This window comes from Papio anubis, chromosome 1 (genome assembly GCF_008728515.1).
Source record: "Papio anubis isolate 15944 chromosome 1, Panubis1.0, whole genome shotgun sequence".
Taxonomy (NCBI): Eukaryota; Metazoa; Chordata; class Mammalia; order Primates; family Cercopithecidae; genus Papio; species Papio anubis.
Genome location: NC_044976.1, coordinates 216,346,387 through 216,362,234, shown reverse-complemented (window position 1 = coordinate 216,362,234; position 15,848 = coordinate 216,346,387). Strand labels below are relative to the sequence as shown.

Sequence of the window (15,848 nt, the reverse complement as noted above, 5' to 3'; positions counted from 1 at the left end):
TACCTTTTTCTTTTTTTGAGACAGCAGCTTGTTCTGTTGCCCGGATTGGAGTGCAGTGGCACGATCTTGGCTCACTGTAACCCTCCAACCTCCTGGGTTCAAGTGATTATCCTGCCTCAGCTTCCTGAGTAGCTGGAGCTAAAGGCATGTGCCTCCACACCCAGCTAGTTTTTTATTTTTAGTAGAGACAAAGTTTCACCATGTTGGCCAGGCTGGTCTGTAACTCCTGACCTCAAGTGATCTGCCCGCCTCAGTCTCCCAAAGTGCTGGAATTACACGTGTGAGCCACTGTGCCTGACCAGTTACTGACTTCTCTCATTGCAATGTGGTAGAACTTCTATAAACTATGGGATAATAATGTTAGTAGCAGACGTTTTTGTTTTGTCTCTGGTGTTAATGTAAATGGCTTCAGTGAGTCTCCATTTAGAATCATGCCTTCTTGGGTTTTGTGGACCATTATCATGTAATTTCCTCTGTACCTATTTAACTTACAGTCATGTGATTCCTTTTTGAACATCTTTTAATTTGCTCCTGTAGTGAATGAAATCAATAGATTCCTCTGATATTAAACCAGACTCAGTGATTTTCAAAATATCAGCTTTATTGAGATATTTCATATACCATGCAGTTAACATATTTCAAGTATACAGTTCAGTGATTTTAATTCACAGAATCCTGCAACTGTCATCACATTCCATTTTAGGACATTTTTATTACTTCTAAAGAAAGTTCTGTGCCCATTAACAGTCACTTCTCTTCCCTTACCTTCCTGCCTGCCCCATCTTGCCCAGCTTTATGTAACGACTAATCTACTTTCCGTATAGATCAACCTGTTCTAGACATTTCATATAAATGGGTCAAATAATATGTAATATTTTGTGACTGTCTTCTTTCATTTAACATGTTTTCAAGGTTCATCTGTGTTATAGCAAGTGTCAGTACTTCATCCCCTTTTATATGGCTGTATAATATTCTGTTGTATGAGCATACAAATTATGACCATAATTTCTTTATCTACAATTAATGGGCATTTGGGTTGTTTCCACTTCATGGCTATTAATAGTGGTGCTGGGAACCTTCATGTGAAATTTTTGCTTGGGCGTGATTTTTGTTTCTTTTTGGTATGTACCTAGGTGTGGAATTGGAGGGTCATGTGATAAGTCTATGTTTAGCATATTGAGAAGCTGCCAAACTGTTTTGCAAAGTGGCTGTTCCATTTTACATTCCCGCCAGCAGTATATGAGAGTTCCAGTTTTAACACATCCTTATCAATGCTTGTTACTGTCTTTTGATTATAGCCCTTCTCATGGGTCATAATCATTTTTTTAGCCTTAAAATTTTTAAATTCGGAACCAGAACTTGCCTGTGATCTCACCCTCTTTCTTTCCTTTCTATAATGCATGGTTTAGGAAGAACAGTTAGAAGCTATATTGTCAGCAGCAATTCAAACTAGTTCCTTGGGACTTTTGACTGGTTATATCAAAAGATGGATAACAGAAGGTAAGATTCTGATTTTTAACAAGTAAAATGTTTGGTATTTTTAAAGTTATCAATTCGCTATTTGTTGTATTTTTTTTCTTATTTTTATTTTGATATAATGGTAGATCCACATGCAGTTGTTAAGATGCAAGAGAGAGATCCTACCCCCTTTAGCACATTTGCCCGCAGTGCTATGATCTGACAAACCTTTAGTATAGTCAGCACAACCAGGATCCCTCACGTTGCCCTGTTATGGCCATACCTACCTTCCTTCTGCCCCATCCTTAACCCCTGGCAAGAATTTTGTCATTTTAAACATGTTCATAAATGGAATTATGTAGTATGTAACCTTTTGGGGTTACCTTTTTTACTCAGCAAAATTCTCTAGGAACTCATCCAAATTGTTGTGTGTATCACTGTTACTTTTCACACGCATACACACACACACCCCAAACACATGGTTCAGAACCATTTCTGAACACATCTGTTCAGAACCATTTGAGAATAGTTTCTTTTCTGAACCATTTGATGATAAGCCATCATGCTTTTTTAGCCCATAAATATTTTGGTATTGCTTCTTCTAAGAATAAGGATATTCATTTACAGAACCACTTTGTGATCATTAAAAAATCAAGAAAATTAAGACTTTTATCAAATCTAGAGACCTTATTGAAATCCCAGTAATGTCCTTTATTTCAATTTAGAGGGGAGAGAGAGTTCAGAATCATGCTTTGTATTTAGTTTTTTGGAAAGAGATCTAGAATACTTTGTAATTGTTTTTATAATTTCCCTTAATCTTGTACATTTTGTCACTTTGTCTTTCAAAAAATTGACTTTTTTTTTTTTTTTAAAAGAAATTAGGCCTTATTTTATAGTCTGCATGTAAGTTTGTGCCTGCCATCTCTCCTCATGACTAAGTGACAGGTTTTAATTTTCGGTGGCAGTGATGTGCTCTGTGGTGTGATGCGCGGAAAGGTCCCTTCTGCCTCTGTTCAGTGTTGGTGTTCACTCGGTTAGGGTGCTGTCTGCCGTGTTTTCCCACCAGCAATTTAGAATTCTGTGTGTAATTAATAATCTTTATTTTTTCCCTTTTGTATTTACAAATAAGAACAACCAAATTCTGCTGCTAATTTGCGCTTTGTTCTGGAATGGACGTGGAATAAAGTGGTTCTCACAAAAGAGGAATTTGACAGACTATGTAAGTATTAGAAGTCTAGATGTAGGACAGAATTTGATATTAAAATACTAACCTTGGTTTATGTCTTAAGTACATAATTTTTAATCATTTTGAAGTTGTAAACTCTTTTTTTGGTTGTTGTTTGAGACGGAGTCTCGCTCTGTTGCCCAGGCTGGAGTGCAGCAGCATGATCTCGGCTCACTGCAAGCTCTGCCTCCCAGGCTCACGTCATTCTCCTGCCTCAGCCTCCCGAGTAGCTGGGACTACAGGCACCCGCCACCTCGCCTGCTAATTTTTTTTTTTTTTTTTTTGAGACGGAGTCTCGCTCTGTCGCCCAGGCTGGAGTGCAGTGGCCGGATCTCAGCTCACTGCAAGCTCCGCCTCCCGGGTTTACGCCATTCTCCTGCTTCAGCCTCCCGAGTAGCTGGGACTACAGGCGCCTGCCACCTCGCCCGGCTAGTTTTTTGTATTTTTAGTAGAGACGGCGTTTCACCGTGTTAGCCAGGATGGTCTCAATCTCCTGACCTCGTGATCCGCCCGTCTCGGCCTCCCAAAGTGCTGGGATTACAGGCTTGAGCCACCGCGCCCGGCCCGCCTGCTAATTTTTTTGTAATTTTTAGTAGAGACGGGGTTTCACCATGTTAGCCAGGATGGTCTTGATTTCTTGACCTCATGACCCGCCCGTCTCGGCCTCCCAAAGTGCTGGGATTATAGGCGTGAGCCACTGCGCCCAGCCTGAAGTTGTAAAGTTGTAAACTCTTAAAATTTGAAGATGTCCCAAAATTAAATTATTTCTTTTTACATTAAAGTGATAAAAGTAATTTTTTTTTTTTTTTTGAGACATGGTCTCACTTGTTGCCCAGGCAGTAGTATAGTGGTGAGTTCGTGGCTCACTGCAGCCTTGACTTTCTGAGCCCAAGTCGTCCTCCTGCCTCAGCCTCCTGAGTAGCTTGGACCACAGGCACATGCTGCCTCACCCAGCTAATTATTGTATTTTTTGTAGAGACATGGTCTCACTATATTGCTGAGGCCGGTCTTGAACTCCTGGCCTCAAGCGATCCTCCTGCCTGGGCCTTCCAAAGCATTGGTATTACAAGGCGTGAGCCATTACATCCAGCCAAAAGTAATTTTTGATCAAGATTTTGCAGCAGGTCATTAAACTGGCAACATGCTGATATGCCTACAGTAGCAGGTTTTAGGATTATAACTTGTCTTTTTGGTCTTAGGAGTTTAATTTACTACATATACTGGTGATGGAGTAAGGGGAATGTGCTGGGTAATGCTCAGAAGTTTCTGTACTTGCCTTCTATGTAACATATTGATGGAAGTGATGAAGCTGAGTGGCAGAGGGTAAAAGTGCATCACCGTTGCCCTCCATGGACAGATGTCATTATTGTGGTGGCAAATCGTTTTCCTTCCTGACAGTTTTGTTAGTCTCTTGTTCATTTTGATTGAGTCTTGGGGTATGTCATGACTATTAAAAACCTATCATGTCCAGTTAGGGCAAATACAAGGCTGAAAGTACTAGTAGTTAGAGATACAGTTGCACTGTAAGTGCAAGTAAAATTTAAGTTTATTTAGAGGTAAATGTTTTAGTCATTTCTCTTGTGTCATGATGAGTAAACAGATGGACTTTTGAAATGATTTGACTATAGATAGCTTTTCACAATGTAAGTTATTCTTAGTAGAGAATTTTTATACCCATCAAGTTTGTTAGGAAGACATGGAGCTTTCTAGTGTGTTTAGGCTATACTTATGAAACTGTTGTCATGAATTAATTTAAGTATTTCAGTAATCAGTGTGATTGAGGTCTGGAAGAACACTATCAGGTGTTTAGGATCAGAGTAAAAATGTCTTTTTTTTAAAAGAGAAAAATGTTTGTTAGACCTCATGTTTTGTAAAAAGAAACTCAATTCATAAATCGTGTGACTGCTTTGATTCTTTGAGGATAGCGCAGTGTTTGGGAGTTTAACGTGGTAGTTCAGCTGTTGCTGCTTTGAGCTTTATTACTGGTAGGTTGGGTTTTTTAAAAAATAAAAACCTCTAAGAATAATTAAAATACAAAGCATAGTAAGTGTTTTAAATGTATTAGAGATTAGGTGTGGTGGCTCAGGCCTGTAATCCCAGCACTTTAGGAGGCTAAGATGAGAGGGTTGCTTGAGGCCAGGAGTTCAAGACCAGCCTGAGCAATATAGCAAGACCCCCGTCTCTGCCAAAAAAAAAAAAATTCTTTTTTTAATTAGCTGGACATGGTGGCACATGCCTGTAGTCCCAGCTCCTTGGGAGACTGAGCCTGGAGGAACACTTGAGCCCAGGAGCTTGAGAGTGCAGTGAGCTGTGATAATAGTCCCATTGCACTCCCACCTAGGTGACAGAGTAAGACCCTATCTCAAAAAAAGTATTAGAAGTAAAGCAAATTAGGTCGGGCACAGTGGCTCATGCCTGTAATCTCAGGACTTTGGGAGACCGAGGCGGGCGGATCACCTGAGGTCCTGAGTTCAAGAGTTCGAGGCCAGCCTGGCCAACATGGTGAAACCTCGTCGCTACTAAAAATACAAAAATTAGCCGGGTGTGGTAGCACATGCCTGTAATCCCAGCTACCCAGGAGCCTGAGGCAGGAGAATTGCTTGAACCTGGGAGGGAGAGGTTGCAGTGAGCCGAGATTGAGATTGCACCACTGTACTCCAGCCTGGGTGACAGAGCGAGACGCTGTCTCAAAAAAAAAAAAAAAAGCAAATTAGAATTTGATTTGATTTAAAGAAGGATTTTAGAATGAAGACAGTTGTTTTCTAGACCAATAACACATTAAATATTAATGTAACTAAATGGGTCATTAAAGTAAATCCCTGTCTTTTGATGTATACTGGTTGTGAGGATAAGCTCTAGATCTAGATGATTTGAGTTCATATTCTCACTCTTGGCTTTTGCTAGTTTTATATTGAAAGCACTTTTTAGGTTCCTTGGAAGTTTTGCCATGTCTAGCTTGTCTTTATAAATCTTATAATGAATAGAATAATTCTTCTGAGTGATAGCAGTTTGAGAAATTTTGCATTGTGATTCTAATTTATTTAGATTTACTGTATGGAAACTTATCTTGTATTTTATTCTTGAAAGGTGTGCCATTATTTGATGGTTCGTGTCATTTCATGGATCCACAAACTATACAGTCTATCCAGCAATGTTATTTGCTTCTTAGCAATCTTAATATAGTCTTGAGCTGTTTTGCATCAGAAGCCCGAGAGATCACTGAGAGAGGTATCCTCTTTGTTTTATCAATTGATTGTTTTATTAAATTTTACTTTTTAGAGAAACGAATACATTTCTCATGTCTTAGATGGATCATTATGTAAAGAGAACATTATTTCTCCGTGCTAGGGTTTTTGTTTGTTTCTTCGTTTCAGTGAAAAGCTACAGAATGTTGTTAGACATGCCATGCCATAAGCCCATGCTTAAATAAGCTTGGGAAATTCTAAAGTTAATGATTATTAAGGTTAGTGTATTTGCAGTAAAGTTTCAAAGTAAGTCATATGTATGTTTTTTATTCAAAGAAGTCATTATAATTTTTTTCTGTTTTGCAATTTCAAAACCAAAACAAGTCAATTTCATTTACAGGCCTGTTTTGAACAGTCTATCTTAGTGATACTATACTAGTTTGTAATGTGTAAATTTGAGTTCTAGAATTAGCTGAATGAAAGTGTAGCTGAGGTGGAAGTGTATTTACCTAAAATGTCTATTTTAGGGAGTGACTTACTTATTTTAGCATTTTGGAGATTTGCTTGACATCATTTTGGACCAAAGTAAACTAGATACAAAGGTGAATTAGTTCAAGAGAGATACATATATCTTGAACAAATACATGTATGTAAAATATATATTTACATATATATGTAAATTACCAAGTGATTAAGTTTGAAAACTGTGGAGCATCTTGATTTTTTTTGTAAATAAACAACTGATGTTAACTCTTCTTTACAGGACTGATAGACTTAAGCAATAAGTTTGTGGTTTCCCACCTCATCTGTCAATATGCGCAAGTGGTTCTTTGGTTCTCTCATTCTGGGCTTTTACCAGAAGGCATAGGTAAAATATTTGCTTACTCTATAAGTATTAATTAAAACATTCTGAATCTTTATAATTTTGTTATTGTATTCTAATGCTTTGGGTTTCTTTTCTTCCACCTCACTTAATTTTCTCCTTAATTTAATTTATGCTTACCTTCTTTTCTTACATTTTTCCTTACTTTGTATCTTCATCCTGTGCCTGCCACACAGTGCTCATACATGTTTATTGGATTGAATAACATTTAGAAGGAAAACAAATTTGAGAAAACATAGCTCCTGAAAATGAGTTCAGCAGTATTACTAGCTATTATTTATATCCATAGAACTATAGTTTCTATAACTCAGTTTTCCCGTTTCCTGATAATGGTCCTTTTAATATGGTTACTAATATTTCTTCAATTAAATAACCCCTTTTATCTAGTAATTTATGCCAGTACCAAGAATTAGAGAATTCTTGGTATTTGACTTGTGCTATATTTGTTTAGAATATAACTTGTAAAACCTTCGCTTTCTTGCATTTCCAGGAAGCCGTTAGATTTTATTTAGAAGTGCCTCTGCCACTGTACATAATTGTTGATCTTATTTTTTCATAATCCTCTTAAATTTTGATTTGTAGTGAACATGTCTTGCTTTCAAATTATTATTTGTGCCTAAGGAGTAAAGTTATTTAGAACAGTTTCCGGGGTTTTAAGCCACCATCCATGTTGTTAGACTTTCATGACAGATCGTTTTCTCACTTGCGCATCTGAAAATAAAAAGATATGTAGTAATCTTTTATTACTTAAATATAACCACCCTGTGGGTTAACCAGGGGTTGCTGTAAATGTTAAATTACAGTAAAATATTAATATGTATTGTTGAGATATTTTTGAAATATTACCAGCTTTTTTTCCAACTCTTAAAAATCTAGATGATTCTGTGCAGTTGTCAAGGTTATGCTACAACTACCCTGTAATTCAGAACTACTACACCAGTCGTCGACAGAAGTTTGAGCGTTTATCAAGGTACTAGTAAAACAGTTTTAGAAATTACGTCTGGGCCGGGCGCGGTGGCTCAAGCCTGTAATCCCAGCACTTTGGGAGGCCGAGGCGGGCGGATCACGAGGTCAGGAGATCGAGACCATCCTGGCTAACATGGTGAAACCCCGTCTCTACTAAAAATACAAAAAAATAGCCGGGCGTGGTGGCGGGCGCCTGTAGTCCCAGCTACTCGGAGGCTGAGGCAGGAGAATGGCCTGAACCTGGGAGGCGGAGCTTGCAGTGAGCCGAGATCGCGCCACTGCACTCCAGCCTGGGTGACACAGTGCGAGACTCCGTCTCAAAAAAAAAAAAAAAAAATTACGTCTGTAAGAAGTCAAGTTTCTCAGAGCAGTGTTCGTCGTGTTACGAAGCGACTGAATGGGTAGAATTCTCAGTAAAGTATCAGAATTTGCTATTACTATTACTAGTTTATTTCTCTCTTTTTTAAAAAAGAGTACACGAATAGCCTACTTAGTTCCTTTGAAATAAAGAAGCAAAGGTAATAGACAAAGAGTGGTGTTCAGAGTCTTGACCGCACTTCTGGAAAGAGTCATCTTCCTCAAGTTGCAATGACAAAATTACAAAGCATGTAACATTAGAGCAATGATTCACAAACGTTGATTCCAGGTTTCTTACACCCAAATCACCTGGGAATCAGTACTTTAAAATCTGTGCCAGCTACACCGGGCGCGGTGGCTCAAGCCTGTAATCCCAGCACTTTGGGAGGCTGAGATGGGCGGATCACGAGGGCAGGAGATTGAGACCATCCTGGCTAACCCGGTGAAAACCCATCTCTACTAAAAAAAAATAAAAAAACTAGCCGGGCGAGGTGGCGGGCGCCTGTAGTCCCAGCTACTCGGGAGGCTGAGGCAGGAGAATGGCGTAAACCCGGGAGGCGGAGCTTGCAGTGAGCTGAGATCCGGCCACTGCACTCCAGCCTGGGCGACAGAGCGAGACTCCGTCTCCAAAAAAAAAAAAATCTGTGCCAGCTGTAATTCTGATGCATGGCAATTGTGGGAACCAGTGCTTTAGGATGACCAAGTTAGGAGAGTGAGCATTAGCTTGGAAGATTGATTAGGATATTTTACAATTCTAGATCTGTTATTTCTTAAGTGTATATCCTTGGTGCTTTGTTATGCTTTCTAATCCTATTATATAAGTTATGAAGTCAGTATAAAGCTAAATAAATAATGTGTGCAGGGCATCTAGTGCAGTGCCTGACTCGTTGGACAACCTCAAAGAGTAGTAAGTGCTGCCGCTGTTCACAATTAGAAAAGGAAATAAGGGAAAAAAAGAAGAGAAAAGAAAAGGAAACAGGGACAATATTTGCATGTCACATCATAGGCGCTCAGTAATAGATATTTGAGTAAAGGAATCACTGAGGATAAAAGACTAACCCAAGTGATGAAACAGAAACTTTAACTTTCTGTCTTTGAACTTCAGTATTTTCACTATGCTGGGCTTTATACTCTATGGTAGTTTGCTTAATATGGTGAAAAATAGAATGGTCACTGGCTAGATGGACCACCTGGGGACCTCACCTTGACTGACTGGCTTGCTGATGACTGAGCTGGAGGCAACTTAAGGGCTTATCCGACTAACTCTCCTTGATGTCTGTAGTTCTCATCATGCTAACTAGGGTCCAATTCCCAATTCTCTTCTCTCTCTCTCTGTTTAGAGACAGGGTCTCTGTTGCCCAGGCTGCAGTGCAGTGGCATGTGTATAGCTCACTTTAAACTCCTGGGCTCAAACGATCCTCCTTCCGCATCCTCCTGAGTAGCTAAGACTACAGGTGCACACCACCATGCCCAGCTAGTTTTTGTACTTTCTTTAGAAATGGGGTCTTGCTTTGTAACCCAGGCTGGTCTCAAACTCCTGATGTCGAGTGATCCTCCTGCCTCGGCCTCCCAAATCACTGGGATTACAGGCATAAGCCATCATGCCCAGACTCTTCTGTCTTTGATAGTTGGGATTGTTATTTTTACTATTTTGATGCTGGTTGCTTTGATATTAATTAACAGTGATATTAAATAAGTCTTAACTTTTCCCTGATTGCAGAGGGAAGTGGAACCCCGATTGCTTGATGATTGATGGACTGGTTTCTCAGTTAGGAGAGCGAATTGAGAAGTTGTGGAAACGAGATGAAGGAGGCACAGGAAAATATCCTCCTGCTAGTCTACATGTAGGTTTGCAGTAATGTGCTATCACTTAGAGTCTACAAAGCTGGGGAGGGAGGAGACATGCTTAGCTGCGTGTCTGGCACAGACTTGGGAAAACAAGAAGCATGAATGAATGAATGACCTTATAAGATCCACTGAAGGTTTTATCTCTTTGTTTTATAGGCAGTACTTGATATGTACCTATTAGACGGCGTTACTGAAGCAGCCAAACATTCTATCGTATCCTTTTTAGTTTTATCCAGTGTTTATGTATTATTAAAATTATGAAATTTCAAGAGTAGTAGAAACCTGACATATCTAATGTGATCTCAATTGCAAGGTTGAATTTTGGTTTTGTTTTTTTAAGGAGGTGTTAAGCCAGGATCTGTTGTTGGGGCTCAGATGGCCTATGATTAACCTAAAACTATATGCACAATGTTGTTTTATATTTGTTTTTCTAGGTATAGGGTACTTGGGCTTTTATCAGATACTTAAATGTGTCCAAGACACTCAAAAAGTTAACAACAGTTGCTCTAAAATACTACTACCAAGTGGTCTCTCTCAGTGGCGTTAACCTCTGTGCTGGAAATGAATACATTATAAGTTAGTGTGTGATATTACCTTAGGTGTTATTTGAGTCCTGTAGTCTTTGTGATAATATTTTTGTGCTAATGTTAATTACTTAGTCTAAAAATATGTAATTCCATTTATAATTTATAAGCTAGATGATGTCTGATTAAGCTGCCATCTTTTGCTGGATCACTAGAAATTTGCATATATCTTTGTTTCTTATTTACTGAGCTACTGACTTCATAAAAATTCACTTTATCTCCTTTGTGGTGCTGGTAATAAAATACTGAGAATGAATGGAGTTGGTGTGGGACCAGTTTTACCTACATTTACTAAAACTATCCTCTCATTGCTGACTCCCCATGATGGCTTTTAAACACTAAAAACGGGCCTTTCAAGTCTCTTTTAATGCTACATTTTGTTGCTACGTATTGTAAATATATATGTAGGAGGTTTTTGTTGTTGTATTTTATTGTCCTTAATCTGCTTTTTCAAAGACCATTTATTTGCTACTTGATATTATGTATTCCTTTCCCAACAAAACGGACACTCCCATTGAATCTTTCCCAACTGTATTTGCCATTTCTTGGGGCCAAGTTAAACTTATTCAGGGTCTTTGGTTGATAGATCATAATGACTTTGAGGTAAGTCTGTTCACTTACAGCTTGAACTTCCATGAATTACTAGAATTTTAGAAAATACACATAATTTAAATTGATATTAAAAGATATGATACAGTCTACTTCTAAAAATAGTTGAGGAAGGACTCAGTTCAATCAGTACCTTTACCAAGCACTATTTTAGAAGGCAAGAATATAAATGTAACAATTCAGAACCCAAGATTTCTTACCGTTTAAAGAAGGACACTACTAAGTAATTATGATAGTGATTGTTATATTAGAGATATGTTTGGGGTGTTGGGAACCATGGAAGGCAAGATTTGGCCTTGATGTATGAAATTGGTGATGGGGGCCGGGCGTGGTGGCTCACGCCTGTAATCCCAGCACTTTGGGAGGCCGAGGCGGGCGGATCACGAGGTCAGGAGATCGAGACCATCCTGGCTAACACGGTGAAACCCCGTCTCTACTAAAAATGCAAAAAATTAGCCGGGCGAGGCGGCGGGCGCCTGTAGTCCCAGCTACTCGGGAGGCTGAGGCAGGAGAATGGCGTGAACCCGGGAGGCGGAGCTTGCAGTGAGCCGAGATCGCGCCACTGCACTCCAGCCTGGGCGCTAAGCGAGACTCTGTCTCAAAAAAAAAAAAAAAAAAAAAAGAAATTGGTGATGGGACGATCTTATAAATTAGTGTGATACAGTCTCACAGGTGTCAGGTTTTTGATAAGGCTTTTATTCTTTAAAATACAGTTATCACTCAGTATCTGGGCGGAATTGGTTTCAGGATCCAGAAACATACCAAAATTCACAGAGGCTCGTGTCTCTTATATAAAATGGCATAGTATTTGCATATACCTTATGCACATCCTCTTGTATACCATCGGCCCTCTGTGTCCATGGATTCCACATCCGTGGCTTCAAGCCACAGATCAGAAATACTCGGGAAAAAACTGGGTCTGTGCTGAATATGTACAGACATTTTTCTTGTCACTATTTCCTGGACATTACACTGTAACAGTTATTTACGTGGTATTTACATTTCATTGGGTATTTTAAATCATCTCTAGATCACTTATAGTATCTAATACAATGTAAATGCTGTGTGAATAGTTTATTCTGTATTGTTTTTATTTGTATTATGTTTTATCGTTGTACTGTTATTTTTTATTCTTATTTATTTATTTTGAGATGGAGTCTCGCTCTGTCACCCAGGCTGAAGTGCAGTGGCGTGATCTTGGCTCACTGCAGCCTGTACCTCCCGGGTTCAAGCGATTCTCCTGCCTCAGCCTCCCAAGTAGCTGGGAATACAGGTACACACCACCCTGCCTGGCTAATTTTTACATTTTTAGTAGAGGTGAGGGTTCACCATGTTGACCAGGCTGGTCTTGAACTCCTGACCTCAGCTGATCTGCTCACCTCAGCCTCCCACAGTGCTGGGAGTATAAGCATGCGCCACTGCACTTTTTAATTTTTTTTTTAACTTACTTTTGTTTTTTTAGAGACTGAGTTTTGCCATGTTGCCCAGGCTGGTTTTGAACTCCTGAGCTGAAGCAGTCCGCTTGTCTCAGCCTCCCTCCCAAAGTGTGGAGATTGCAGGCATGAGCCTCCGCGGCCAGCCTTATTTTTGCAAATGTTTTCTGTCTGCACTTGGTTCCGTCTACAGATATGGATCCTGTAGATACTGAGAGGCAACTCTATATACCACAGATTAAAGTAGATTTTTTCAGCTTATATTTGAACGGTCTTACCTTGATTTTTGTGGTTTTTTAGTGTTTTTTAGTGTTAGGTTTAGCTGCTTTGTCTAAATGTATAGGATTATGTTTATATTTAACACTTTTCATGTTATTTCCAGAGTGGTTTGGATCTTTTGTTTCATCCAGCTACTGCGAAACCTTTGTCATGGCAACATTCAAAGATTATTCAGGCATTCATGAGTCAAGGCGAGCATAGACAAGCCCTCAGATATATTCAGACAATGAAGCCGACAGTGTCCAGTGGTAGCGATGTTATCCTTCACCTCACTGTTTTGCTTTTTAATAGGTAAGTACATCTTTTGAAAGTATAAACTCCTTATCATATCTGTTAATAAAATGGAATTGATGAAATAGATAATGGCAATACACAGTTGGCCCTGAAGTCAGTAAAGTCAGTCCTTTGTATTAGTGGGTTCTGCATCGATGCAGATTGAAAATACAGTATTCATGGGATGTAAAACCTGCATATGTGGAAGGTCAGCTTTTCATATACATGGGCTCTGCAGGACCAACTTTGAAACTTGAGTATGGGTAGATTTTGGTATCCTTGGGGATCCTGGAACCAGTCCCCCCACGGATACTGAGGGACAACTGTATAATATTTTACTTTGTTGCATTACTTATTGGTCTTTCAGTGTTAAGGAAAACATACAACACCTTTTATCTAGAATAAGATAAGTACCTTGAATAAAAGGAAGGGGTGCCAAATTGAGATTTACAGTTATATTTGTTGCTAATTGACAACATTGACAGTTGTCCTGCCTGGACAGCTGAGGGTTTAGTATGCTGAAAAGGAGTCAGGAATAGAGAGGAAGAATGAAGTGATACAGAGTTGCAGATTGAGAATTTGTATTCAGTAATGGTACGCTGATATTTTTGTTAATATTAGTTGTTTGAGTATTGGAATTCTTTGTATTTGAATTTTGTCATTGCATTTGCCCTATTGCATCCTCACAGAAAGAAAATCTTAATTTAAGAAAGTGTCTGATTTCACGTCTTAATACTTCAACCAGATTTGAGCAAGTGATATCTTTGTTTCTTCTTTTTGCAGATTTTAATGTTCTCTAATCAGTGTATTTGCCATTTACATAATAATGATTATTACAGTCTCACCTACATAGTAACTGAGAAAGCTAAATGGCATGATTGGAAGTACAGTGGTGTGGTTATTGGGTTTTCTTATGAACTAAGCTGGAGACATTGCTTGGAGCTGAAATTCTTACTAGGCTTACTTTATACCACTTTTATTGGTTTTATTCAACCCTATTGATCGTTTTTATATTTTTAGAAATTACTTTACCTCACTGTATTATATATGAACCAATTATCAATTCTGCGTCAGCACTCTGAAGGTTACATTTTCTTGGTTCTCTTTGGTTAAATAGCATGTACTTCTAAGGATAAGAGGGTAAGATCTACAAATTTCAGGCAGAAGAAAAGTTTTGAAGTTTAATAATGGATTGATTAGACATAGAACCTTAACAGTAATGAATTAGCAAGTACTTGTTGAAATAATCTGGCTTGGCAAAAATGTTTAGATAGCTTAATAAATCTAGAATCAATACTGAAATTTTTTCTGAGATCAAAATTGTAGTTTCGAGAAGATTTACTGTAAGAACAATAATTTAAAGAAGCTAAATGTGATAACTTGAATAAATGGGTTAAGCATTATAGTACTGGGTTGGAAACCAGCCTATAAATTTTTTTCATTTGCATATACCTCTCACTCTTTAGTGATGTTAAAGTGTTGATACTTATCACTAATACTTACATCAGAAGGGCAGGTGTTGGAACTTTGGAAGAAACATGTTTGGAAGTTTGCTGATTTTTTTCCTTCTTTTGATTCCAAGTGTCCTTTTTTAATTCATCCAGAGCATGTTTCTCTGATTTGCTGGGTTCTCATTTCCTTTACCTTTGCCATATAGTAAACGAACACTAATAAATAGTTTAATTTCTAAACCTTATTTCTCTTAAGTTGGAAAAAGTCTCAGTTATCGATTCCCCAGAAAACTAGCGCATTAAGACTCCTATACATTAAATACAGAAATAAAAACAACCACTCAAAATTCTATTTGTGAGATAGCTTGTATTCAGATTTAAGAAATGTTTAAAAATAATTACTAGTCCTGTAAATAGAGAATGACGTGAGTGTTGCTAAAAAGTCAGAGAACGCTGTTGAAAGTGCAGGTGATAGTTTTTATTGAAGCACCTTAGGAGAAAGCTGCTTAAATGTTTGAACTGATAGTTTTGCAAAAGGCAGCCGTGTTTATTGCTCAGGAGATTATATAACAGCATACTTTACACTTCACTTTTATCAGAGAGAAGCAAATAAGAAAACAAGCTGATTTACAAGGACTTATTCAAGAAAACAAAGTTTCTGAGTATCTCCCGCGGTCATACATAATCACCTAATTTGTTCAAGTACCTACAACTCTAGTCCAGCAGTGTTTAATCAGTATGTCCTTGAACCATGGATAGAGGTTACATTTGGGAAATTTGAACTAAAAGTCAGAGAAGTTAGGCTGCATCATGGTCTAACACTCAAATGATTTGATTGCATAAAGACAGTTGAAATGGCTGAAAAAGTTTTAATATTTAAACCATCAAACACTAACACTCTCCCCACACTCACCGTCCTGACGGTGCACCCTCACTTCTGACCTGAGGAGGTTTTGCCCTGTTTTGAACTATTTATTTATGTTAGTGATATTGTTTATTAATTTGCACCCTTACAAATAATGTTATTGAAACAGCCACTTATTGTAGCAAAGATGTTAAGAGCAAAATCTTTGGACTCAAATAGATTTGGATTTAAATCTAAACTATGCCACTTTCTGAAATAGAATCAAAAGCAGTTTAGTTACCCTCTCGGATTCTGAGTTTCCTCATTAAGAGCATCTTTGCATTTCTCTAAAACTTCACGCTGCTAGCTTTTCAGTTTTATGAGCTGTGTGTACGGACATACCATCGCAACTGTGGCGTGGCTGTTTTACGTGCAAATTAACCATGATGCACT

The 15,848-nt window shown here is 38.4% G+C and overlaps 1 protein-coding gene across 8 annotated transcripts in view; it reads left to right on the top strand.

The window, feature by feature from the left end:
- AHCTF1 (AT-hook containing transcription factor 1) overlaps nt 1-15,848 on the top strand; it is a 98,107-nt gene that overhangs the window by 37,637 nt on the left and 44,622 nt on the right. For all 8 annotated transcript variants that reach the window (XR_004180445.1, XR_004180446.1, XM_031660226.1 and 5 more), the window contains 9 exons: nt 1,410-1,500; nt 2,588-2,677; nt 5,771-5,911; nt 6,632-6,736; nt 7,628-7,721; nt 9,795-9,918; nt 10,079-10,135; nt 10,963-11,109; nt 12,931-13,118. Coding sequence is in view for 6 of the 8 variants with exons in the window: in XM_031660226.1 (XP_031516086.1) it covers nt 1,410-1,500; nt 2,588-2,677; nt 5,771-5,911; nt 6,632-6,736; nt 7,628-7,721; nt 9,795-9,918; nt 10,079-10,135; nt 10,963-11,109; nt 12,931-13,118 (1,037 nt within the window). In the remaining 2 variants the exon portion in view is untranslated. The remainder of the gene's footprint in view (nt 1-1,409; nt 1,501-2,587; nt 2,678-5,770; nt 5,912-6,631; nt 6,737-7,627; nt 7,722-9,794; nt 9,919-10,078; nt 10,136-10,962; nt 11,110-12,930; nt 13,119-15,848) is intronic.